Source organism: Bos indicus, chromosome 3 (genome assembly GCF_029378745.1).
Source record: "Bos indicus isolate NIAB-ARS_2022 breed Sahiwal x Tharparkar chromosome 3, NIAB-ARS_B.indTharparkar_mat_pri_1.0, whole genome shotgun sequence".
Lineage (NCBI taxonomy): Eukaryota > Metazoa > Chordata > Mammalia > Artiodactyla > Bovidae > Bos > Bos indicus.
Genome location: NC_091762.1, coordinates 20342943 through 20368789, shown reverse-complemented (window position 1 = coordinate 20368789; position 25847 = coordinate 20342943). Strand labels below are relative to the sequence as shown.

Below are 25847 nucleotides of genomic sequence, written 5' to 3'. Positions count from 1 at the left end.
CAGGCTCTTCATTGTCCTCGTGGGAACCCAGCTATACAGGCCACCTAAGCAAGCTGTGTGAGATGAGAATGAAGGGTGGGAAGGGGAACAGCGCTTGGAGCCCAGATGGAGAGTCTGGGCACAGAAAGCCTAATGAGGGAGCCCCAGTCACCTGAGACTGGAATGAAGCCTTGGTCAGAGGCAGAGGGTCCTGGCTGATCACAGTCCCTGCAGGTTGGTCATCGACCACTAGAGGTCACCACTTCCCCCAGTTTAGGTACAGAGTTGGGCACTTGGGTCCAAAACAGAAACTGCTGGGTCCACGGTGGGTTTCCTGGTAGGCTGGGTCCTTCTGTAAAGTCTCTTGGGATCTAGCAGCACTTTTTTTCCATCTGGGGCTGAGCTGAATGACAGCTGCCTTTTCAGGGGTCGTTTTTCCTGTTCTCTTTCCTTGGCCCTGCCTTCCTGCCCCTCTCATCTTTTCTGCTATTACCCGTTTCCCTATTAAGCTCTTGGTTTGTTGCTTTTTATAGAGTGGGAGGAAAGGAAATGATCACCCCCTAACCCCACCCCCAGCAGAAAGGGCTGGAGGAGGAGCCTGGCCTGGCTCTAGGGGACTTGGGGGTGGAGTCAAGGGTGGAGCCAAGGCAGTACTGGATGTCCAGCCAAAGACACATTCTTCCGAGATGTCTCACCCTGGTCTCCTCCCAACCCAACGCCCACGTCCGCTCTCAAGGTAAATAGTTTGTTGGAGGTGGTGTGAGCACGGACAGCCTTTTCCATAACACATATCCTCTCCCCGACACCACCCCTACAATTCTGAGTCCTGATCACCACTTGTGGAAGCCACACTTCTGGGGGAGGGGTCCCCATGCTTAGGAAAGGGGGAAGTGCAATAGAATTGAGCTTCTCTCCCCATTAGGAGGATCCCTCCCCCATCCCTTCACCTCCACAAGTCTGGCCAAGTAAGATCATAAATAAAGGCCTGCAGTAACAGCTGAACTCAGTAACTACTGTCCTGAGCATGTACACCTAGACACACCCAGACCCTGAGAAGGACCCCAGAGCTACCCGAGGGGACAGGACTTCTCCATTCTGGCAGCTCCCTCATGTTATTCTGTTGCCTTGGGAAGCAGGCTTTCTTTGGGCTGGAAATGGCTGAGAAGGAAGACTACAGGTACCATCTCAGGCGGACAGTGTATCAGGAAGGAGGCAGAAGAAAATGGGGAGAAAGGAAAATGAAACTGACTCCTCCAGGGTGGGAAATGAAGAATGGGGTACCGAGGGGGTCCAGTCTCAGTGTCTCTGCAGGCATCAGACGGCTCCTCTCTTTGGTGAACCTCTAAGGGGATCAAAGATGTGGGGGCACCAGGGGAGTGGGACCTGAGCCAGCCCTGCAGACACTGAAGGCTGAAGGCGGAGTCGTGAGACCGAGGGAGGGGTGTGGTGAAGAGCTAGGGCCCTCCCAGTGATTCCTGGAAGCTGAAGGCTGGGCGGTGGCCCCAGTTCAGCTGACTTCCCGAAGTTCCTCCTCCCTCTTAGGGCCTCTCAGGACTGTTGCCGGGCAGGTTTGGATTTTGGCCTTAGCCTGAGAGCCAATCACAGGTGGGGAATGCAGCCACAGCCCCTCTTAGGGCTCCCCCAGCTTCAACACCTCCCTTCCCTGACATCCCCCAGCTCCCTCACAGCCTTCAGCCTCTGACTTCTCAGGATGTAGGCTTTCATCTGGGGGGTTGCCCCCTTTCCCCTTTCATTTTAAAGCTAGGATTCAGTGCAGCCCCCAAGGATTCTTTCCTCTGGTCACTGAGGTCAGAATGGGAAGGGGAGTCACTGTGAAACTTTTCAGGAAGCAGAAGCGGACCTCAAGCACCCCTTTTCCTGGCCTCTTTCAGGGGATTACTGCGGCCAGACACCTCTTTGCTGACCTCTGAAACCCTGTGGAGGGACTTGGGAGAGAGGAAGCTGTAACCCAAGTTCAGGGAGATGTGGTGCAGGGGCCCTTAGCCTTGCTGCTCTGGGGGGGAATTTAGGGAAGGACTCAGAGGAACTGGACCCCTGAGAGTTGAGGTGGGGGTGGGGTGGCGGTAGGAACAATCTTGATGAGCACAAGAGAGATCAAGCGTGCAGAAGGCCAGCAGATTGCTGGGGCTTCTCATTTCTGAGTGTTTGCTGGGGGAAGGTGACTGTGGTTCTAATCCGGGGACTTAGAAGTGAACTTCTGAGGACTCTGTTCAGCTGGGTCAGAATTCCCCCCTCCCCCCTCCCAGCTTCCCCAGGGTAATCACCCACCCAATTACGCTTCAGCCTTCAGACTAAATTTAGCTTCTAGACTTCCCCAACTGGGGGCCTCCCTGCAAGCAGGTGCTCACAGCTGCAGGGGTGGGTCTGAAGAGACCCGAACGTTTCACTGGTCCAGATTCAACCTCTGTGGTAACTAGGAGTGAAGCCAAGCGCAAGGGCCCAGGTGCTGACCCACGTGATGGCATGAGTGTCTCAGAGAGTCTTAAGAAACCCTCTCTCAAGAGCCCTTGAGGCAGGATCTAGATAGACCTGGAGAGCAGAGGGATGAGAGTGAGAATAAAATGCAAGGAACTGTTAATTCCTTTCCAGATTCTCTCCAACCAGATCCTCTTCCATTTTCTGCTTTCCCCTTCTCCCCAGTTTTACAAATAGACTTCATTTGAACTTAACACCCTCCCCCACCAGAGTAAACTGAATCAGGAAAACCTCTTCTTAAAGCATGGAGAATCAGGCTAGAGATTATAATTTGGAGGTGGAGTGGGGGTGGGGGTTCCCACATTCCCACCCTCTCTCCTACCAGCATCCCTGAAATCCATCATCTCTGGTTCTGGGAGTCAGCTGGGTGGAGAAGTTAGAGCAGAGGGGGGCTTATTTGTCACAGGCAGGTGATGAAAAGATGTCAGCTATACAGGGTGGGAGGCACCTTCTACAGGAAGTAGAAAGCCTCAGGAAAGTACCTAAGACTAAGTCTGTCAACAAGAGAGATAAACAGTTTGGGTTAACCAAACTAGACAGTACAGATCTTCAATCTGACTTCGGGCTCCTTGACCCTGGAGCCTGGGGAAAACTCTAGAGGAGGGTGTTTCATGGCTGAGGTCAGACCCTAGAAAGGATTGGAGGGAGTAATGCACCAAGTTAGTCCAAAACAAGGCATGCGTGAGCCATGGCAGTCAGAACCTAGGGAACCAATCAGCTACATCAGTTGAAGGGGAGGTGCAGAGATGGCTAGGGACTGGAGAGACCAAAGCACTTTTTCAGTGAGCACCAGAGAGCTGTGTTTGAATCTCAGTATTGGAGAAATGGGTTCAATTTCAGGACGGTTCCAAGTTGGAGTTAGGAGGTATGTCTATGTGAGCCTTGCCTGAATCTTAAGACACAGCTCTACAGAAAGAACTTGGAGTTAGGAGGAAAAGAAACAGGGTGAGAGGCTGAGGTTACTTTCTTCCTCCCTCCCCTTGCCTTGATTCTTGGTTGCCTGACTCTTTCATGACATCGTAAGACTCCTTTTTAGCTCAGGTAGAGGAGAGGGCAACCTCTTTCTAAAGTACCAAAGATGTGACTTCCCTGGTGGGCCAGTGGTTAAGACTCCACACTTCCAGTGTAGGGGGTGTGGGTTTGGTCCCTGGTTGAGGAACAAAGATTCCACATGCTGCAAGGTGTATTAAAAAAATAAATAAAAGCAGAGAGTATAAATATTTTCAATCTTGCAGGCCATCAATCTCTGCTGCAACCCTTGACTCTGCTGTTATAGCATAAAAGCAGCCCTATGGCAACCCACTCCAGTACTCTTGCCTAGAAAATTCCATGGATGGAGGAGCCTGGTGGGCTACAGTCCATGAGGTCACAAAGAGTCAGACACGACTGAGTGACTTCATGACACAACAAATGGTCATGACTTTGTTCCCTTCAAACTTTGTTATCGCTCAGCTGTGACTCTCTGACCCCACAGACTAGCCAACCGGGCTCCTCTGTCCATGGAATTATCCAGGCAAGAATACTGAAGTAGATAGCCACTCCCTTCTCCAGGGGATCTTCCCGACCCAGGGACTGAATCAGCATCTCCCGTGTCTCCTGCATTGCAGGCAGTCTTTACTGTCGGGAGCCACCAGGGAAGCCCCCCAAACGTGATTTTACTCAATACTAAGGGACCTGGTGGGCTGCCATCTATGGGGTCGCACAGAGTCGGACACGACTGAAGCGACTTAGCAGCAGCAGCAGCAAGGTCCTGTGTGGTGTGTTTAGTCGCTCAGTCGTGTTCGATTTTCTGTGACTCTTTGGACTGTAGCCTACCAGACTCCTCTTCCATAGGATTTTTCAAGCAAGAATACTAGAGTGAGTTGCCATTTCCTCCTCCAGGGGATCGCCTCGACCCAGGGATCAAACCTGCATCTCCTATGTCTCCAGCATTGCAGGCAGATTCTTTACTCGCTGAACCACTGCTAAGTCACTCCAGTTGTGCCCGACCCTTTGCAGCCCCGTGCACTGTGGCCCACCAGGCCCCTTTGTCCTTAGGGTTCCCTAGGCAAGAATACTGGAATGGGTTGCCATTTCTTCCTCCAGGGGATCTGATCCAATCCAGGGATTGAACCCACGTCTCGTACGTCTCCTGCACTGGCAGGCAGGATCTTTACCAAGAGGGCTGTCCCAAACTTTGACATTGAAATTTTAATTGCATGTAATTTTAAAGTCACAAATTTCTCCCAACCAGTTAAAAAGGCAAAAACTGTTCTTAGCTCTTTTAAAAAATTACTTATTTTTGGCTGCGCTGGGTTTTTGTTGCTGCTCCTGGGCCTTCTCTGGTTGCGGCGAGCGGGGGCTCCTCCCCAGTACTGTGAGGGCTTCTCTCGATGGAGCACAGGCTCTAGGAATGCAGGCTCGGCAGGTGCAGCTCAAGGGCTCCAGGGTCTGGGCTCAGTAGTCGTGGTGCACAGGCTTATTTGCCCTGAGGCATGTGGGATCTTTCCAGACCAGGGATGGAACTGGTATTCCCTGCACTGCAAGGTGGCTTCTTAACCACTGGACTACCAGGGAACAACAAACCAACCAGGGAAGTCCCCCGTTCTTAGCTTTTGACCTATACAGAAACAGGCAATAGGGAAGATGTGGAAGGGCGCTAACTTACCCCTGGGATTTCTGCCATCTGGTTGAACTCCCACAATGCCCAGGCACAGAAAATCCTGTTTATGTCCCCTCTGCTTCAAAATACTGCAGACCCTTTTAATCTAATCTCCTATTTATTGATACCAACTTCTTAGTGGTTTCTCCCTGGGAATTCAATGACTTGGACATGGTCAAGAGTTAGTCCTTATAGGACATTTCCCAAAATCCCATACGTTTGTTTTTAAAGCACTTGTATGTATTCTTTTTAAAAATTATTTATTTATGGCTATGCTCCGTCTTCGTTGCTGCACAGGCTTCTCATTGCAGTGGCTTCTCTTGCTGCAGCTCCGAAGCTCTAGAACAGAGCCTCAGTAATCGTGGTGCACGGGCTTAGTTGCTCCGCAGCATATAGGGTCTTCCCAGATCAGGGATCAAACTCATGTCTCCTGCAGTGGCAGGTGGATTCTCAACCTCGGGACCACCAGGGAAGCCTTCTAATCTCTCTTTAAATCTTTGCAATAATAAGATCGGAAAGACAAATATAGTTTACAGGGGAGAAAATTAAGTCCTGAGACCTAGTATTTTCACTTGCAAACATAGGGTTATGATTTACTAAGTCACGTTTTTCCCCCTCCTAGGACAAACTTTATCAAAGTTGTGTTGATGTGTTCTGTACTTAATAACCTACTTCTGGGATTGCTGACCAAATCCTTACTTTAAGTTTTTTTTCACTCAACAGCATTGAGTGAAATGGATTGATCATTATGGTTCATGAGGCGGAAAACAGGGTACAGAACCTCTGCCCTGTTTCAGATCTGACCCCAAGGACCAAACTTTGAGAGAAAGGGGCAAAGAAGCAGGTAGCCAGCCACTCCTCTGCCATTACCAAGCTCCTCTGCAGAGCTGCTCTTCCTTAGAGCTGAAAACAAGCCACCTCATTTCAAAACATGCAGACAAAACCTCACGTCATTTCAACATGAAGTTGTTTCCCTGTTTCTGTTTCTCTACTCTGCCTCACGGAGGATTTCTGAGAAATGAAAAAAATGTCACCTCCCCCAGTGTCAGTCTGCAGTTTTGTTTTTGGCTTTTCTTTTAAAAAAGAAAACCACTGATGAAGAGTAGAGAGGAAATGAGTATACAGCTTGGGCATACAGTATTAACTCCAAACTTTACAAAGAGAAATGCCCTTCCCATTACCCTTCAGCCCCACCTTGCCTTAGATCTGGGCTTTCACGGTCTAAGGAAATAAACAAGTTATCTTCTCAGGAAATTTTAACAACAAAGCAGTGAAACAGCTGCTTCTTGCAGTGGCCCAGCTGTCCCCCCGCCCCCCACCCCGTTCCCACCAAGGACAAGAGATGGGTGGGAATCACTCCAGGTAACCTCAGGAATAGAGGTGTGAGCTGAGGATGAAAGGCTTTAAAGATCTGGGGATAGAGATCCAGTAGTTTCTGAAAGCAGTGTTTCTAAGGGAAAATCCCTACCTAGCACCACCCCCTCCCCATTCCCAAATCTGAACACCTGAGTCATACCAGCCCTGTAGGCGTGTCTATGAAATGTGCAGCACAATTTTTAAACCAGCTTCTCCTACTAAACTGGAAAAGATTGTTTTTAGGGGCACAGAATTGAAGGCATTTTAAAGTGGAAACTCATCTAATTCAGGTAGAAATCCAGCAAACAGCTTTCCTTGGCTCTTTCCCAGCACACCTTGTTCCAGGATAACCTGAATAAACACACGCATGTGACCACAGTGGGGGTGGTGAAATTCTGAATGGAATGCAGCTTCAGCTAACTAGGGGGCTGGGACTGAGACTTCTGGCAGTCTGTGGATTTATACAGGCAGAGAAGCCAAAACAATGAGCTCATGGGCAAGAATGCAGCCTGTGGGGAAGTCTGGGCAGTCAGAGCAAACTGGTTTTTTGAGCCAGGATGGGAATAGCTGTAATCGAGTCTCCCACGGGAACAGGATTAGGGAGAGTGGCGCCGCATTCAGTTTCTTGGGGTCCAGTTAAATAACTTTTGGGGGCTGTTCTTTATTTTCCTTTCCCTATGTGAACCTGAGTGGGTGAAGATAGCTGGTGAATGTGTGAGTGAACTTAGGTGGTGCTCTTAAGACAACTTCATTCAAAGCAGGTCTGCCAATGCCAGCTCCCACACCAGGATCCAGTCGGCAATGGCTATAATCCTTGGGTTTTGTCTTCAAGACTGCCACTTTTAACAAGATAGAGCAAACAACCAAGTCTGTCTTCTTTACTTCCCGGATAAACACAATCCACTCAGTTGTATGTCATTTACACCAAATTCATACTTCTAAAACCAAAGAGACCTCTTTTTTCTTTTTCTACCAGTGTTCTCCAGTACTTCTATATAAGGCCCTAAATGGAAGAAACTGAAGATACTGTATTCACTGGCCATGCAGGGTGAAGGGGAAGGAAGACAGGGAGGGAAGATGAAATGAGTAAAAAAATTATCTACAAATCTCCTTTTCATAGCCTCCACTAGAGGTTCTTTCCGTTTCTACACTTTTGTGCACGTTTTCTATTCACTTTAAGGTCCAATTTCAAATGTTCCCTGCCTTGTCCCAGCCCTTGTTTTACTATACATATATTTTACAATACCTTTAAGCACCATGTGCACTGTGCTCTTAATTACCTTTGTCTGTTATCACTTTGACTCGATTGTGAACTTTACCACTGTGCTACAGTTGCTTTCTTTCCATGGATTTATTAAGCATAAATTCTTCAGATGTATGTCCTAAGAACAAGGACATTCTCTTACATAACCACAATTAAAACACTCAAGAAATTTAACGTTGCTCAGTACTACCTAACATATTGCTTATACTAAAAATCCCCCAATTGTTCAAGTCCTTTATAGCTTTTTTCCCCCTCATCCAGGACCCAAAGTTCACTGTGCATTTAGCTGTGAAGTTTCCCGTGTTCCCTAGGTATTTTACTTTCAATCCATTCTATATATAAAAGCTTACATCTGCTTACCCTTAACCTCCCACTCCTTCCTTGTCAATTTTGACTGAGGGAAGAATTGGTCCTTTCCTCACTCCAGCATCCCAATGTAGATAGTGCACAGTAAGCAGTCCCCTGCCAGGTGATGGACAAACCTCAAACATCTGGCTGCCTTGAGCTCTTTAAATGTTTCAGTTCAAAAAAAAAAAGTCCCAGTTCATTGCAGTATTGAAATATTCTTAGCAAGGTAACCTAATCCCTAACCAGGGGATGAGGAAGAGAAGGTAAACTGGTAAAAATACAGAAACCCAATGGCAGAAACAAGCCACGGAAATAGATACTTGGAAGGGGTAAAATCCATAGCAGTACTCTTGGCGCAAACACATTTCACAACAGTCAAGAATTATTGTTCTATACAAGTACAGAAATGAACTGCCAGAAATACCAGGTATAGCTGGGAACAAAACCCTGCCACATGTATTCCCGTTCCCCCCGCCACCCCCCCTTCACAAGAATTACCAGTTAACATGAAATTCCAAGAGTTGTTACATCTGCCTGGAGGCAGATTCCCAACCCCCATCTTTCCACATGCTTCACATAACTAAGATAACACTGTAACAACTTTGAAACTAAAGAAGAGGGAGAGTCAAGCTTTCAAATCTTGAAACTAAAAAGCCTTTGAACAGTGTGGGAGGGTTCCAGAAGATAAAGTTCTGTAATCATTGAACAAATAGGGCCAAAAAGAACTAGGATAAATTAAGACTGACTCAGCTGATCATCTTGAACTCCAGGAATTAATGGTCTGTGCTCTGGGCATTTGGCTGGAGCCATGCTACACACCAGTTGGCAAGTTATTACACTTTAACTTTTATAAAACCCTCCAGCTGTCACAACTGCTTTAAGAACAGTGTTCTGAAACAGTATGAAGAGCTGGTACTCAAGTCACAAAACAGGAACTGAAAGAACAAGCCTAGTGGTGTTTAAATGAGGAAAAGTGTTGATTGACTCCCTCAGTGACTCATATTACTGGTTACCATTTGACCCAAGTTTATAAGGTGTTAAACTAAGGAATATTGCCACACAAATAGCTTCAGATAGCTACAAAGCAGTGGGAGAAACAATACTGTTCAGCAGAACTGGACACTGATCATGATTCCGGCTCTCATGTCCTTTGCTAACTCTCCCTGCACACCTCTGTATGAGAGTTCAGTTGTAAAACAGTTTTCTTCGTAACTACCATCTTTTGGCAGTTAGGCTTCAGAAAGAGGAGCGGCCAGATGCACGTAACACGAAGTGGGGGAAGCACAGAATCCGGTTTGCACGATTAGTATTTTGTGATCAGGGCTTAAAACCAAAATGCAAACTCCATATTTGCACATTTCCATGGTGACTCCACTCTCTTTCAAAGTAACTGAAATAAAGACAGGACAGTGCTTCTGAAACTGACTTGCTAATTCACACTTCCTATTTGGGAGGAAATGGGAAAAGTACTGAAACATTAGTACCAACCACCTTATCAAAATTCTTAACTTTGGGTGTTAATTCTTCTAGCTCCTTCAATCACCTCAAAAGGTTGAGTGAGACAGAGTGATACAATAACTGCTATTATGAACCTCCTTACTTTCAAGTTATACCAACATCTGGTGGTTAAAAGAAACCAGGACAGGGTATTGATTTTTGTATTAAAATGTACAGGAACTGCTCCAAAGTACAGCACTAGTACATGTAATTAGAGGCCCAACACCTCTAATTTGAATGAAAGGAGTTATTCTAAAGGGAACTGACCTTCACTCTAAGGCAAATCAGCTTTATGGAGCTTTTGCTGGTTAATTCACCTAGACTGTACCTATTTGCTCAGCTGACTTCCCTCAGATGCTTGCCTAAGAGGGGGAAGGAAAACAAGCATTGATTAGAAAACACCCATACCACACCTTGTATTTGAATAAAATATTTATTTTCTTCTTCTCAGGAAAAACAGGAAGTTAGGGAAACACACTACATTTTATAGCCCACATTAGTTTGTTGGTCCTAACCCTTCTTGGCACAGCTGTCAACAGCATTAGCTGTTTTAACCAGAACCAAGGTGTTCACCCCCAACAGAATGTACACAGACAAGACTAAAGGACTGCAGGGTTTTCCCTGAGAGAAGCATCAGACAGAAGCTGCTGAGAGCCAACTTTGCAAGCAGCGCCTCCCTTTCCACTGTGGAGGATCTGCCTGCACATACACAGTCAGCACTTACAACATGTGCCTCTTCTCCCTACAGAAGCACTCACCTTGCCCCAAAGCACTTGGGCTCCCTAAACCCTCATCGCCAGCTGCTGACCAAAATATCAATTTTAGATCCTCCTTTACATTTCAGCACTCACACCTAGTAAAGTGGAAATGGGGCCCCTAAATTCCATCAATTTACATCTCTGTGCTTATTTCCACAACTGGCTATGGGGAGACAGGCCTTTCAGTCACCTCAACTAGATCTTAAGATTAATTAACTATATAAAGTGCTTTTAGGTCCTTAGAGATAGACATGATATAAATAAATGGTCTCTGATCACAATGATAAATACACAGATAAAAAAATAGCTCTAGCTAGATGACCTTAAGGCTTAGAGATGGGCAGGCAGGGCAATTATTCCCTTGATTACATTCTTAGTCATTTTATTCATGTCTATTTTCGTCTGGAGTCCACAAACTAAAGGTCACATTCAGAGGCTCAATTTTTCAAATGATCCTGGTTCCACTGTAGTTTTCTTCGGTTTACTAGTAACTTTTATATAACTTTGAGGTTTAACAAAAGAACCCATCAATTTTAAGTGAGCATATTCAAATGCAAAGGTACCTAGAGAAAATCACCTAAGAAGTTGTCCCCTTCTCTGAAAACCCCTAAGGGGACTTTTGAAAATTTCTCCCCAGAGTTAAGCAACACCCAGTAAGATACTAGTACAAGAAGGGACCCTTCTCACCTCATGACCGTTACTGTCAGCATCCACTGTACTGCCATCTCCTAAGATAAAATTCAAAAATGAGGAAGGTCGGTGGACTCTGTGGGCGGTCACTTAGGTTCCTAATGCCAAAAACTAAAAGGGCTAATAAGAGTTCAGGAATGGCAAGGTAAATTTGTAGGGACTAATATAAATATGTGTAGAGGGAGCAGAATAAGCAGCAAATATTTTAAGGAAGGATAAGAAATAAAGTTCAAGAATCATTAATAAAAATGAAGTATTTGTTTTATTCACAGGCTAGGCTTAGACCTGTGTTTTAACAAGCAAGCCTAATAATAGCACCATGGTTAGACTACAGCTTGCTTTGCCAAGCCATTATTGTACAATTTATTAAGCAAATAGGGGTCAAGTGTCTCTCATCCACCTGATGTGATCTTTTTATACATATTCCTAATAAGTCCCATTTGGAAAACCTGAAAATCTTTTAGCAAAAGCTCTAAAGATGAGCTCATGAACTCAGTTTAAATTGCACCAGTTAAATTAGGACAAATGGAAGGAATTCAAATAAGTAGTTGCCCAATCAGAGCCCATCATCTGAAAGTCATCAGCCTGTGTGTTCCACCCCCCAAAATAAAACTTAAAACCTTGACTCAATTATTCAAAACCCAGGTTGTAACAAAGTGAAAGGATTAATTTCCATTAATTTCTCAGTCCCAGGTTAAAAAAAAAAAAAAAAAAAAAAACCCCAAACAGCAGTTTAAGAAATACTTACCCAAGTCAAGATAGGAAAATTAAAGCCTGCATAGTTATCAGAATTGTTGTACTACACCAGGTTGCATACCATTACATCAGCTGGTTCTGTATACAATCTAGTATTGACTAGAACAAAGATTAGAATAGAAAAGCTGTAAGAAGCAGGTTCCTAACTATAGAAACTGAATTTAAGGGTATGAAAAAATGAAAAGTAAAATTGTTTTTATCTTTTTGATTAATACTAATTTCCAAACTTATAAACAATTTTTACAGATAAACAGAAGTTTTTCAAACATTCCAAATTTGTAATTCTATTCAAACTTTCAGTATTCTTGGCCATGACATTCGGCAAGTAAGAATCCCTCAAAGTAGAACAGCTACAAACATCCTGAGCATTTGGTCTATTGAAGAATCCCACATGGGAAAGCTAACTAGTACTGAGGCTTCTTGTCATAGTCGTAGCTTAAATTTTACATGTGCCACGGGCGTTGGTAGTGCTTCTGTTTTAACACTATAGAAGTTTCTGAATTCAGTGGGCGTATCTATGACCAGCCTGTCCATTTCCTGTTCTAGGAGAGTTGTCTCTCCACTCTACAGTCTTCACCAAAATGTCCATCTCCATAGCTTCCCAAAGGTTGCCTGTTGCTGAAACAGAACTCAGCTTCTTTCAGATACTGACTCTTTAAGGGAAATTACTTTTCTCATGTGTTTATTACTGTTAGCCACAATCCTCCTGTCACTTGGTTTTATCCATCGCTAGGTGATGGCCTGCACAGCCTGATGTCCGACTTCATAAACAGGTGTGAGTTCACAGTGGTGATTTTGGTGGCTGTTTTGGTGGTTGAAGAATCAATTATTGCACTTAAAAGGCTATCTTATTAGATATGCCAAACCAGCTCCTACTCCGGCAACACCTGCAAAAGCCAGCAGCACATTTCTGATGCCGCCTTCTAGGTCCTCTACATGGAAGAACTCCACAAACCCATCCTAGAAAACGAAAAAGAAGAGCACATTTTCAAGCGCAGGCTTCCACTGACTTAAAAACACTATTTACAAGGAAAAGATGAATTAAAATATCTAAGATTTCCCTCCAAACCTAATGACGAACCAATTATGTACCCCCAACTCTGCAAAGGAGACACATTATGCAATTAAAAGGGAGGTGGGGCACGCTCAAGAATGTATTAACTATCATCCCCAAGGGATTCTTCTTTCATTTCTTCATAATCTGAATTAACTGGGATGAGGAGTAACTAACTGAATAAAAAAATAACCGAAGCAAAACACTCAAACAATAAAACAGCCTAAGAAAATCAGGATTTTTGACGCAACAGTTCAAGACACTCACACCACCATCCTTACGGGCCAACTACTTAAATCAACACCATGCAACCAGAGGTCCACAATTAGGGCCTTGAAAACTAAGCTGTGCATCTTAAAAACCTTTAGATATCCTCTTTCTCTTATTAAATCCTTCATCCATTTCCACTCCAAGTCCCCTACTCGACCTTAAAACAAACTTACCCAGCCTCTTTGTTTGACTATCCAGTCTCGTTTTGACCTTACGAGAACATCTGTGATGCTTTCTGCTAGTGGTTCGATGCAGCTTTCTTGATTTATACTCTTCAAGTGTTTGGCCACAAAGGCACCAAAAGAAATAAGAGTCACAATCCTGCCCCAGTTTGTTACTCCGTCACTGAAAACATGAACCATCACTCGAGACAAAGATTTGACATCGTCTTCATTTTTGATGTCCAGTTTCCGAAGCATGCCTGAGAGGAAGAAAAGCATGCAGATTCCCACGGTCGCTTTTGTCTACACCAGGGCACGATTCGCCTGCCCACCCACGGCGGGGGAAATTGCTATTCGGGCTCTAAAGCACTCTGGGCGATCCCACTTGAAAACTGACATCCCACCCTTTCCGGGCTTTGAACAGAGCTGCCATTCCCAAAAGAATTAAGTGGGCGGAAACAATGACTCACAGCCAGAATATTGGGTTTCAGAAATAAGAAAGTCCTTTCAATACAGACTCGTTTCTGTTTCCACCCACCGAAGATGGGTGAGTCCAGAGAGCTGGGAAAAAAAGGCAGCACGACTTCCAGGACTAACCCCCTTACCTTGGAAAGCCGTCTCGTGGTTGCGCTGCACCCCATCCCCGACTCGGCGCAGGGTCTCCAACGCCTTCCGGCTTGTGGTCCCAGACCCGCCCAGGGGCTTCGCGTCCTTGGCGCCGGTTGCCTGCTCCCGGAGGTACTGAGAGATTATCTCCAGGGACTGCCGATATAACTCGTCCTCCTCCTCCTCTGCTGGGGGCGGCGTCGAGGGCAGCGAGCCGTCCGAGCCTGGACTGTTGTTACTGGCTTCTCCGACCAACAAAGGTAAAGGCCGGACGGCAGGCCGCTTCCCGAGAGGGTCTGGCTCGCACCCGTCCAGCTCCTCTTCGGGCGACATGATGGCGTCGGAGATCGGGGATTCCATCTCTTCAGGCGGCGACGCGCGGCGTGTGGGCGCGAAGAACAGCAGTCTGGTGGGGGTCGCGGTGACGTCGGGGCCCTCGGCGCCAATGGGCGAGGGCCGCGCGACCCTCCGGGCGTCGGGCGCAAGAGTGGCCGGGGGGCTCGGGCCGGCGCTTCCGCCAATCACCGTGCCGGCTTCCCCTCCCCCTACCTCTCGCCGCGCCGTGGCCTCCTTCCCCGCAGCCAAAAGCCGCCCCCCCGGAGAGGAGGCGCCGCTGCCCTGTCCTAATCCGGCTCCCCCACAATAGAGGTTTAGTCCGATTACTGCGTTTCTCTTGAGGCCGAACATCGCGAACCGCTGCCGCTGCCGCCTGAGGAAAGTGGAGGCTGAGCCCGATTCCTAACTTGAAGAGAGCGGAAGTAAGCTCTGAGAGAGGCGCTCCGAGATCACGGTTTTAGGGCCAGTCCTACGCAATGGCGTCAGGAGCTCTTAAAAAAAAACACTTTATCTGTATCCCGTAAATGGGGAAGGCTGAGAAAGCTTCCGGCGGTTGCGCACGGCACCTAACCGGCGGGGTCAAGTCAGGGGCGGGGCCTGGGGCAGGGCGGGGTTTCCGGCTCCCCGGAGCCTCTCGCGGCTGGTTACGTAAAAACGGCGGCTTCGGCGCATGAGCTGGTGGGCTTGCGCCCTGGCTTCGCGCCCACCTGGGTCTCCTATTGATGGCTCTCTCTGCTTTCCTAAGCCGTGATATGGGAGCCGCTCCTGTTTTTGTGCAAGAGATTCCCCCCCCCCCCCCCATTCCCAAAGCCTTAACTATCGAGTCACTCAGACTTTGAGGAAAAGGGATAAGTAAATTCTGCTACAGATGGGGAACAACAGTCTTAGATAATATGGATTAAATAAGAGGGCACTGTTGGGGGTGGTCTATAGTTATTTTGCACATCCTCAACTCCTTGGAAATGGGGAGGCTCAATGGACTGCCCTATTGTTCCGTCGCTCAGTCGTGTCCTACTCTTTGCGACCCCATGGACTGCAGCAAACCAGGCCTCCCTGTCCTTCACCATCTCCCTGAGCTTGCCCAATCTCATGTCCATTGAGTGGGTGATGCCATCCAACCATCTCCTCCTCTGTCATTCCCTTCTCCTCCTGCCTTCAGTCTTTCCCAGCATCAGGGTCTTTTTTTAATGAGTCGGCTCTTCATCTCAGGTGGCCAAAGTATTAGAGCTTCAACATCAGCATCACTCCTTCCAGTGAATATTCAGGGTTGATTTCCTTTAGGATTGACTGATTTGATCTCCTTGCAGTTCAGGGGACACCACATTTTAACACTACAGTTGAAAAGCATCAATTCTGTGCTCAGCCTTCTTTATGGTCCAACTCTCACATCCATACATGACTACTGGAAAAACTATAGCCTTGACTAGACAGACCTTTGTTGGCAAAGTAATGTCTCTGCTTTTGAATACACTGTCTAGGTTTCTCATAGCTTTTCCTCCAAGGAACAAGCGTCTTTTAAATTCATGGCTGCAGTCACCATCTGCAGTGATTTTGGAGCCCAAGAAAATAAAGTCTATTACTGTTTCCATTGTTTCCCCATCTATTTGCCATGAAGTGATGGGACTGGATGCCATGATCTTCGTTTTCTGAATGTTGAGTTTTAAGCCAGCTTTTCCACTCTCCTCTTTCACCTTCATCAAAAGCCTCTTTAGTTTCTCTTCACTTTCTGCAATAAGGATGGTGTCATCTGCATATCTGAGGTTATTGATCTTTCTTCCAGCAATCTTGATTCCAGCTGATGCTTTATCCAGCCTGGCATTTCTCGTGATGTATTCTCATATAAGTTAAACAAGCTGGGGACTGCCCTATAGAATCACGTTATGTAAACTGACAAAACAAAATTGTTCTGCTCCAGCTAAATTTTATTTCTGTCTCCCTATTTGCTTTCTCCCATTCCCCATCTCTATACTCTGGTGCTATTTACCTACAAGCCTTGCTCTGTCAGCACCTCCTCTAAGACATTTGACTCTAGGGGTAAACTCCTTGAGGACAAGGATCCTGCTACATACCATATGTATGAATTAACATTTATTAAAGCAACTTCTTTTTGTTAAAAGACCTGTAAAAATAATAGCTAAAATTCAAGAGCAAAATATTTGAGGGACGTAAGCACGAAAGGTGAGCAAGTTTCCTATTTCTGAAACTATCTGTTTAGTAAGGAAATAGGGCATTCATAACACACAATTATGTATTTGGGCAAGACCTAAAACCAGGGAGATTTATAATATGTGGTAGAGAGGATGGAGAGAAACATCTTGTGGTTGTAGTGAATAAGATATAGTTTCTCTATTTAAGGAGCTTCCAATCTTGCACAGCAACTAACCATAATGTGAGATGGAATTTATGCTTTATAGGAGGCATCAACAGCTTAATATTGGAGTTGAGAGGTTGGAAAATTTGCTTTGGGCTAGACAACCTAGAGGAAGAAGACATGGAAGTATTCTGCTCTGCTTTCTAGAATGCAGTTTTAGATTGAGGGGAGAGAGGTTGAGCAAATTTTTGTGCTCAATGATGTGGTGGGAGGTGGGAGGGAGGTTCAGAAGGTAGGGGCCATACATATATCTGTGGCCAATTCATGTTGATACACTGCAGAAACCAACACAATATTGTAAAGCAATTATCCTCCAATTAAAAATATATTTAAAAAATTGTGTGTGAAAGCTTTTTCTTCAGAGGCTAAAAAAGGAAATGCATTGCAGGTGTCACCTTAATTATAGCTAGAAATCTCAAGTGCTCAGTAATCCAATTGTGTTTGCTTAATCAATTCAGTCTCCTGTGATCCAAGATGACCATTGCACATCCTCTCTTATGTCCCTCAGCCTCCCATATTCTCTCCTCCCTTCCTCACTCTCAGCTGTTAACTTACTTCACTGAGAAAATGGAAGCAATCACAAGAGATAAACTTTATTTCTCATCACCAAGTCTACTTATTTACAATTGTTTCCATTCTGTTTGCCATCACTATGGTTAAAATGATTGAAATTTCTCTGCTATCTCAGATCAACTGCTTGTGCACTGGATCCCATCTTCTTTGCCTCCGCAAGTACTTGCAGTTATCCCCTGCATCATCAGTTCTCTCTATATATTGAATAATTCCATCACCAAACAAACAAACTTGATGTTCTCTCTCACATCTTTAGAAAGACTTCCCAGAACCTAAATTCTCTCTCTTTTTTTTTTTTGGTTGCCCTGCATAGCATGCAAGATCGTAGTTCCCTGACCAGGGATTGAACCTGTGCCCCCTGCAGTGGAAGCTTGAATTCTTAACCACTGGGCCGCCAAGGAAGTCCCTAGAACCTAAATTCTTGATGTTCCCCTGTGTAGCAAAAACCTTCAACTTCCTTATTCTCTCGCTTGAACTCACCCCAACCAAGCTTTCATTCCAACTACTCCACTGAAACTATTCTTGTCAATGTCAGCAATGACCTTCACATGGCCAAACTCCAGTTGTTGATTTGGAGTCCTCATTTACTTGACTTAGCAGTATTTAATACGTATTTAATCATTCCCTTCTTGAAACATTTTCTTCATGTGATTTTTTGGGCACCATAGTCTCCTGGTTTTCCTTCTTCCATACTAGTTACTCTTCAGTTTTTTTCCTCTTTTCCACTGGCAATCTGCTTGGATACCTTGTTTTCTTTTGTAACCCTAGCTATGCCTGACCCATGGCAAACACCCCATTGTTGAATGGATAAATATGAATGTTTATTAATATGGGATATACAAAGGCTAGAAAAGCAGGATGGGGTCATATTATTGAGGACTTTGAAAACCAGTTGAAAAGCTTAGACCTTTTCTAGGGACTAAAAAGGGGGGATCTCTAAGAACTAGAGTGGGCTCCCCTGGTGGTTCAGTGGTAAAGAACCTGCCTGCTAACACAGAAGTGGATTCGATCCCTGGGTCAGGAAGATCCCCTGGAGAAGGAAATGGTAACTCACTCCAGTATTCTTGCCTGGGAAATCCATGGACAGAGGTGCCTGGTGGGCTACAGTCCATGTGGTCATAAAGAGTTGGATATGACTTCGCAACTAAATAACAACAAGAACTACAGTACCATGATATATGCTCTAATTTAGGTTCATTACTCAAATTGTTGGTTTTAGAATGGATGCAGAGAGAAAGGATTGGAAGTAACTCAATTAGGAGGCTACTGCAATACGATAGGCAAGAATTAATGGTGACCTGAACTCAGGTAGTGGTCATGGAAATGGAAAAAATAACATGACATTATGGAGGCAGTCTATAGGGCTTGATGACTAAGAGGATGGAACAACACAGTGTGACATTATCATAAAACAGGCATCCATATTATACAAGATCAGCAGGCAGACCACCTTCCAGACTGCTGTGGATGGCCCTAGAGAAGCACTACTCTAACCAGGGCGGGGAAGGGTCTATACAGCTCAGAGGCAAGGAGTCAGCGTATTTCCAGCATGTCCAGGAGGGCTTGTCCTCAGGGCATTTTAGTTCACTTAGAAGATCTCTGCTTCCCCAGTGACTCAGCTGGCAAAGAACCTCCCTAGCAATGCAGGAAATGCAAGAGACACGAGTTGACCCCCTGGAGAAGGAAATGGCAACCTGCTCCAGTATTCTTGCCTGGAAAATTCCATGGACAGAGGAGGCTGGTGGGCTGCAGACCATGGGGTTGCAAAGAATCGGACATGACTGAGTGTGCATGCACACACACACATCAAGAATGGCTCTTGTTCTTAGGATAGCGATAATGGCCACAGTCCTTAACGGGAAAAGCATTGTTGACATCCTGACTATATGCCCTTCTTGTAGGCATGTATTGAATCCTTTGAAATGTCCCCAAATTGTGAGCACATTTCCTCCTTAAAATGAGGCTTTGTTTCAGAGAATTCATTTACATCATTTCTTTCAAAATAGAAAAAAAAAGTCTTAGTATAATATCTAAGATGTACTCCACTAGCTTTGTTCTCCAGTCCTTGGGGCCTGAAATTGGGCATACTTAGCATCTCATGTTGCCTTATGCTTGTGCTCACTCAGTTGTGTCTGATTCTTTGCAACCCCATGGACTATAGCCCACCAGGCTCCTCTGTCCATGGATTTCTCCCAGCCAGAATACTGGAATGGGGTGCCATGTCCTCCTCCAGGGGATCTTCCTGGCTCAGAGATGGAATCCACATCTCTTGTGTTTCCTGCATTGGCAGGCAGATTCTTTACCACTAGCGCTGCCTTCTCCCTTTCTAATTAGAAAACCCTTGCTCTTATTCTTACTCTCTTAATTACTCAACTCTTTTATTCCTCAGCCTAGTAAAGCAACATTTTGTCTTTGTTTTGAGGCCCTATATATAAAAAGTTTGGGAAGACTCTCTACTCGGCTGTTAGAAATTTCTAGAATTCCTACAGCATCTTGTTCTTTCTTCAAATTGAGTCTAATGTTTTGCTTTTAAGCTATTTCTAAGGCCTCTTCTGAATGTTGAGTTTTAAGCCAACTTTTTCACTCTCCTCTTTCACCTTCATCAAGAGGCTTTTTAGTTCCTCTTCACTTTCTGCCATAAGGGTGGTGTCATCTGCATATCTGAGGTTATTGATATTTCTCCCGGCAATCTTGATTCCAGCTTGTGCTTCTTCCAGCCCAGCGTTTCTCATGATGTACTCTGCATATAAGTTAAATAAGCAGGGTGACAATATACAGCCTTGACGTACTCCTTTTCCTATTTGGAACCAGTCTGTTGTTCCATGTCCAGTTCTAACTGTTGCTTCCTGACCTGCATACAAATTTCTCAAGAGGCAGGTCAGGTGGTCTGGTATTCCCATCTCTTTCAAAATTTTCCACAGTTGATTGTGATCCACACAGTCAAAGGCTTTGGCATAGTCAATAAAGCAGAAATAGATGTTTTTCTGCATGGGAAATAGATGGGGAAACAGTGGAAACAGTGTCAGACTTTATCTTTTTGGGCTCCAAAATCACTGCAGATGGTGACTGCAGCCATGAAATTAAAAGACACTCCTTGGAAGGAAAGTTATGACCAACCTAGATAGCATATTGAAAAGCAGAGACATTACTTTGCCAGCAAAGGTCTGTTTAGTCAAGGCTATGGTTTTTCCAGTGGTCATGTATGGATGTGAGAGTTGGACTGTGAAGAAAGCTGAGCGCTGAAGAATTGATGCTTTTGAACTGTGTTGGAGAAGACTCTTGAGAGTTCCTTGGACTGCAAGGAGATCCAACCAGTCCATTCTGAAGGAGATCAGCCCTGGGATTCCTTCCTTCTTTGGAAGGAATGATGCTAAAGCTGAAACTCCAATACTTTGGCCACCTCATGTGAAGAGTTGACTCACTGGAAAAGTCTCTGATGCTGGGAGGGATTGGGGGCAGGAGGAGAAGGGGACGACAGAGGATGAGATGGCTGGATGGCATCACTGACTCGATGGACGTGAGTCTCAGTGAACTCTGGGAGTTGGTGATGGACAGGGAGGCCTGGCGTGCTGCGATTCATGGGGTCGGAAAGAGTCGGACGCGATTGAGCGACTGAACTGAACTGAACTGAAGGCCTCTTCATATCATACTTTATCACACGACCCTCTAATTTTTGAAGGTTGAAAAACTGGGTGTTAATCAAACAGAATTGCATCCCCCAAGACAATCTCATGACTCTCTGGTGAACTTATCTGAAAATGCTCTAACATGATATTAAAAGATCATATAGTCATCTTTTTGCCTTATTTCTAAAATGCACATAACTTTCCCTAAACCTTCCCCCATAAATAATCTCTAAAGATCATTGTTGATCACACACTTAAAAGGTTGATCTCATGTTTTTAATGTCAAAATCATTCATTGAACTTCTTTGACATTTTCTACACTTCTTACTGAACATCGTACCCTTTCATACTGTGCCTTCAGTATCAGTATCTTCCTACCTTGCCATTGTTAACAGTTAATCCACCATCTTTGCCTGTAAAATCATAATTTCAGGCCCTAGTCTCCACAGGTAACACTAGCATAGAATTAGGGTTCAGTAGCCCTCCAGAAGGTGTGACAGACACTGCTGTTTGCCCTATCCAATATTCATTCTTATTCCTTTCGAACAAACCCAGAGTTGGCATGGTGGTTCCATAATGATCAGGAACTTATATTCCTTCTATTATGTTGTTCTTCTATCTTCAAACATACTTTTCTACCTCATGGTCCAAGGTGGCTATCTTTACCCATGTTATTTGCATTCTAACCAGCAGGAAGTAGAAAAGGGTAGGCAAAGGGTGCCTAGCTTTCTTTAATGACACTTCCCTGAAGTTGTGTATCTTTTTTGTTAACATCCTGTTAGCTCAAAATTATTGCTTCCCTGATGGCTCAGTGGTAAAGAATCCGTCTGCAATGCAAGAGATGCAGGAGACATGGGTTCAATTCCTGGGTTGGGAAGATACCCTGCAGAAGGAAAAGGCAACCCACTGCAGGATTCTTGTCTGAAAAATCCCATGGACAGAGGAGCCTGGAGAGCTACACTCCAAAGGGTCTCAAAGAGTCCGATATGACTGAGCGACTGAGCACAGGCACACACCACTAGAAATTAGTTACATGGTCTCCTACCTGCAAGAGAGTTTTTATTCTAAGAATACAGTCTTTATTCTGAGTGTCTGTGTACCCAGCTAAAAACTGGGAATTCTGTTGCTATAGAAGAAAGGAAGCATAACTAGCAGTCTCTTTCACTCTGTGTAAAACTATAGGGAGAAAATTGTAAAATTCTATTGAAATACATTAAACAAAACTGAATTAGAGTCACAAATCAAGTTCACATATAGGAAGACTCATAATTGTAAAAATGTCAGTTTTCCTTCAGACTGATGCATAGGTTGAATGTAGTTCCAAATAAGTGAAGTGAAGTCGCTCAGGCGTGTCTGACTCTTTGCAACCCCATGGACTGTAGCCTACCCGGCTCCTTTGTCCATGGGATTTTCCAGGCAAGAGTAATGGAGTGGGTTGCCATTTCCTTCTCCAGAGGATCTTCCTGACTCAGGGATCGAACCCAGGTCTCCCGCACTGTAGGCAGACACTTTACCATCTGAGCCATCAATTGGCTCAGTTCCAAATAAGGAAATGGATAAATTGATTCCAAAACTTACTTGGAAGACCAAAGGGCCAAGACTAGCTGAAATGCTCTTGAGAAAAACAACAAGGAGGAGTAAACTTGAAAGGGGTAGCAAACTTGGTTTACATTTCAATTTTTCTCATTTTGGCCTGAGATATAGAACCCAGACTTCTCCTCTGTGAAGTCTGACAATGGAGTCTGCTATTGTTTAATTTTCTGTGAAACTCTGTAATAACAAAAAATAGAAACAATCTATGTCCCAATAGGAAAAGGAGTATGTCAAGGCTATATATTGTCACCCTGCTTATTTAACTTATTATATGCAGAGTACATCATGAGAAACGCTGGGCCAGAAGAAGCACAAGCTGGAATCAAGATTGCCAGGAGAAATATCAATAACCTCAGATATGCAGATGACACCACCCTTATGGCAGAAAGTGAAGAGGAACTAAAAAGCCTCTTGATGAAAGTGAAAGAGGAGAGTGAAAAAGTTGGCTTAAAGCTCAACATTCAGAAAACAAAGATCATGGCATCTGGTCCCATCATTTCATGGGAAATAGATGGGGAAACAATGGAAACAGTGTCAGACTTTATCTTTTTGGGCTCCAAAATTACTGCAGATGGTGACTGCAGCCATGAAATTAAAAGACGCTTACTCCTTGGAAGAAAAGTTATGACCAACCTAGATAGCATATTGAGAAGCAGAGACATTACTTTGCCAGCAAAGGTCTGTTTAGTCAAGGCTATGGTTTTTCCAGTGGACATGTATGGGTGTGAGAGTTGGACTGTGAAGAAAGCTGAGCGCTGAAGAATTGATGCTTTTGAACTGTGTTGGAGAAGACTCTTGAGAGTTCCTTGGACTGCAAGGAGATCCAACCAGTCCATTCTGAAGGAGATCAGCCCTGGGATTCCTTCCTTCTTTGGAAGGAATGATGCTAAAGCTGAAACTCCAGTACTTTGGCCACCTCATGTGAAGAGTTGACTCATTGGAAAAGACTCTGATGCTGGGAGGGATTGGGGGCAGGAGAAGGGGACAACAGAGGATGAGATGGCTGGATGGCATCACTGACTCGATGGACATGAGTTTGAGTGAACTCCGGGAGATGGTGATGGACAGGGAGGCCTGGGGTACTGCGATTCATGGGGTCGCAAAGAGTTGGACACGACTGAGCGACTGAACTGAACTGATGTCCCAACAACAGAATGGTTAAATTGTTATACATTCATATTATGGGAGCCTTACTATAGCAGCTACAAAGAGTGAGATAGCTTTGTATGTACATATATGAAAAAGTGTCTGAATTATAGTGAAAAAAGATGTAGAATAACACAAACCATTTGGTACTGTGTGTTTGAAAAATCCTATACAACTACATATTTCTAAATGTATATATACCTGTAAATAGGCAGAAAAAAATCTGGAAGGATGTATAACTAAAGGACCAGAATTGGAGAAATGATCAAGGAAGACTGCCTTTGCAGTTTTTCTGAATGAAGAATGTAATCTCTATTATTTACAAGTTTTATAAATGTATTCATATGTTATTTATAAAACAAAAATAAAACAACTCTATTTCATCCCCAACATTACACCTCTAGGTTTTAGTTTTAATGAGTCAACGGTGTGATAGGGTGCACACTGAAGGAAACCTGAGAGGACCGAGGCTCTCTCACAGTCCAAGTCTACAGCCAGGAGGTGATGATTTATTTCTTCTTGCCTCAGTCAGGTCACATCTGGACCAAACTTAGAGACGCATACTGACACCATTGGAACTCATCCAGAAAGTAGTCAGGGAGATACCAGAAGTCCATTCCAGGTCAAGGAGCAATAACTGAAGGAAGTGAGAATGTTTAGACTAGTGAAATGAGATCTATAGAGAAGTTGTCCTCACATACTTGAAGAGTTTTAAGAGGGTGAAGATAGTAGTATATTCTAAGACACTGGAGTTAGTCAAGAAAAAAACTAAATGATCACTTGGCAGGGTGCTGCGGAGAAGATTAATTCAGGAGGAATTAGAACTAGTTGATCCTCGAGGTCCCAAATGACTTTGAGTCTATTTTAAATTCCTTGGTCTCAGCCAGATTTACCAAACCCCAAGTCCCTAAAACTCCCTTCTTTTGAGTAGCTTTACTGTGGAGATGATCTTAGCCCTTCAAAAGCACTTCAGACTACAAACTGGAAGGAATAATCTCATTCCATGAGTGCCAATTAAATGCCTCATAGAATAAATACAAATAGGATAGCTGGAATGTTTAACAAGTACCAACTGAAGGGATGTAATAAAAGTTAAAGTTCAATTCTGTAGTAGCAGAACATACTCATGATTTAGAAATATTTGAACAAACACATCAGTCTTCATTATAGGTGACAGCATATCCACACCCCCGCCCCCAACCCCGGCCACAGTTAGGACCAGTACAGCTGGCAAGCTGGCTTTGTGGAAGGGCAGTAGTTAGCTTCTCCTCTACTTCCTAGATGCTGATACTGACACCTCCTGGAAGGGAACAGAAGGAAGTGGGAGGAAAGTTCTTGGTGGCTTCAGCTCTTATCCTGACATTGGAAGCCCACTGTCTCGTGGGCATTTGTGTGGATCCATCAGAGGATTTCCTGCTGGTCCCTCCAGAGGCAGTATCAGCTTCCCTGAAGTGACGTGACACAACATATTTCTATGGCCACCACTCTCTCTCTCATCCTTTTGTTTTCCAGAGGTCCATTCTACGCAGAACCTTGTGTTAAGAGTCCCACTATGTTTCCGGGAGTTCTCTTGAGCAGGATTGAAACTGGCTCCATACTTGGTTCCCAGGATTCATGTATATTTGACCCTTTGTCAGAAGGGGGTGCAGTTACTTCCAAGATGTAGCTCTGTTACCTCAGACTCCCTTGTTAGCCAACTTTTGCCTTGAAATTCCTCTCCTGTGAGTCATACACAGTCTAATGATTACCTCTTACCCAGGAACAAACATCAGATGCTTCAGTGAAAAGAGGGGAGTACTGTCTACACCTTCTCCCCTAGACTGGACATAACTCACGACAGGGTCCTAGCTCTCTCCAAAGAAATCTCCCTTGTAAACCCTATCTCCACTTTTTATACTCTTAAAATGGATAAGAGGGTTCAAAAATTGCGGAGCTGGCCCTTGGCAATTTCCTCTAAACCTCTGCACTTCTGTCTGGTGTCACCCTTTGGAATTCCATATCTATTATATCTTGGTACCCCAGCTGAAACATCCAATTAAAATCTTAAGTGCAAAACATAATCTCCTTTATCAATCCTGCTTTACATCCTTCCCTATTCCCTTTGGGTCTGTGTGATTTAGTCATATTCCACAGACCAAGTCATAGGGTTGTCATCAACTTGGTCTGACATGGTTTGATTATACTACCCTTTAGTGATATATATAAAAAAAAGCAAGCTAAGGTCTAGGGTCCACCACAATGACCCCACTGCCCTTGAGAGGGAAAGCTCAGGACTCCCTCTTGGCTCCACACCTCTCTCTCTCTGAGGGTATGCACAGGACATGTG

General features: G+C 44.7%; 1 protein-coding gene across 2 annotated transcripts; it reads right to left on the bottom strand.

Moving 5' to 3' along the window:
* Positions 1 to 9995: 9995 nt before the first annotated feature.
* MCL1 (MCL1 apoptosis regulator, BCL2 family member) lies at positions 9996 to 14749 on the bottom strand. 2 transcript variants are annotated; one of them, XM_070785752.1, is made up of 3 exons: positions 13876 to 14719; positions 13283 to 13530; positions 9996 to 12745 (listed from the first exon to the last, which is right to left on the bottom strand). In XM_070785752.1, the coding sequence occupies exons 1-3, from the start codon at positions 14561 to 14563 to the stop codon at positions 12629 to 12631; spliced, it is 1053 nt and encodes a 350-aa protein (XP_070641853.1). In that variant the 5' UTR covers positions 14564 to 14719; the 3' UTR covers positions 9996 to 12628. The 2 variants fall into 2 exon arrangements, with proteins under 2 accessions (XP_070641853.1, XP_070641854.1); XM_070785753.1 differs by lacking the exon at positions 13283 to 13530 and having other exon boundaries at positions 13876 to 14749.
* Between the last annotated feature and the right edge of the window lie 11098 nt (positions 14750 to 25847).

Bases quoted from the DNA above. Each gene is read 5' to 3' on its own strand.
- MCL1 (XM_070785752.1), bottom strand. From the start codon at position 14,563: ATGTTCGGCCTCAAGAGAAACGCAGTAATCGGACTAAACCTCTATTGT. The intron at 13,531-13,875 runs GTAAGGGGGTTA...TCTTCCTCTCAG, and splicing joins CCACGAGACGGCTTTCCAAG to GCATGCTTCGGAAACTGGAC. The intron at 12,746-13,282 runs GTAAGTTTGTTT...TTCGTTTTCTAG, and splicing joins TAGTCAAACAAAGAGGCTGG to GATGGGTTTGTGGAGTTCTT.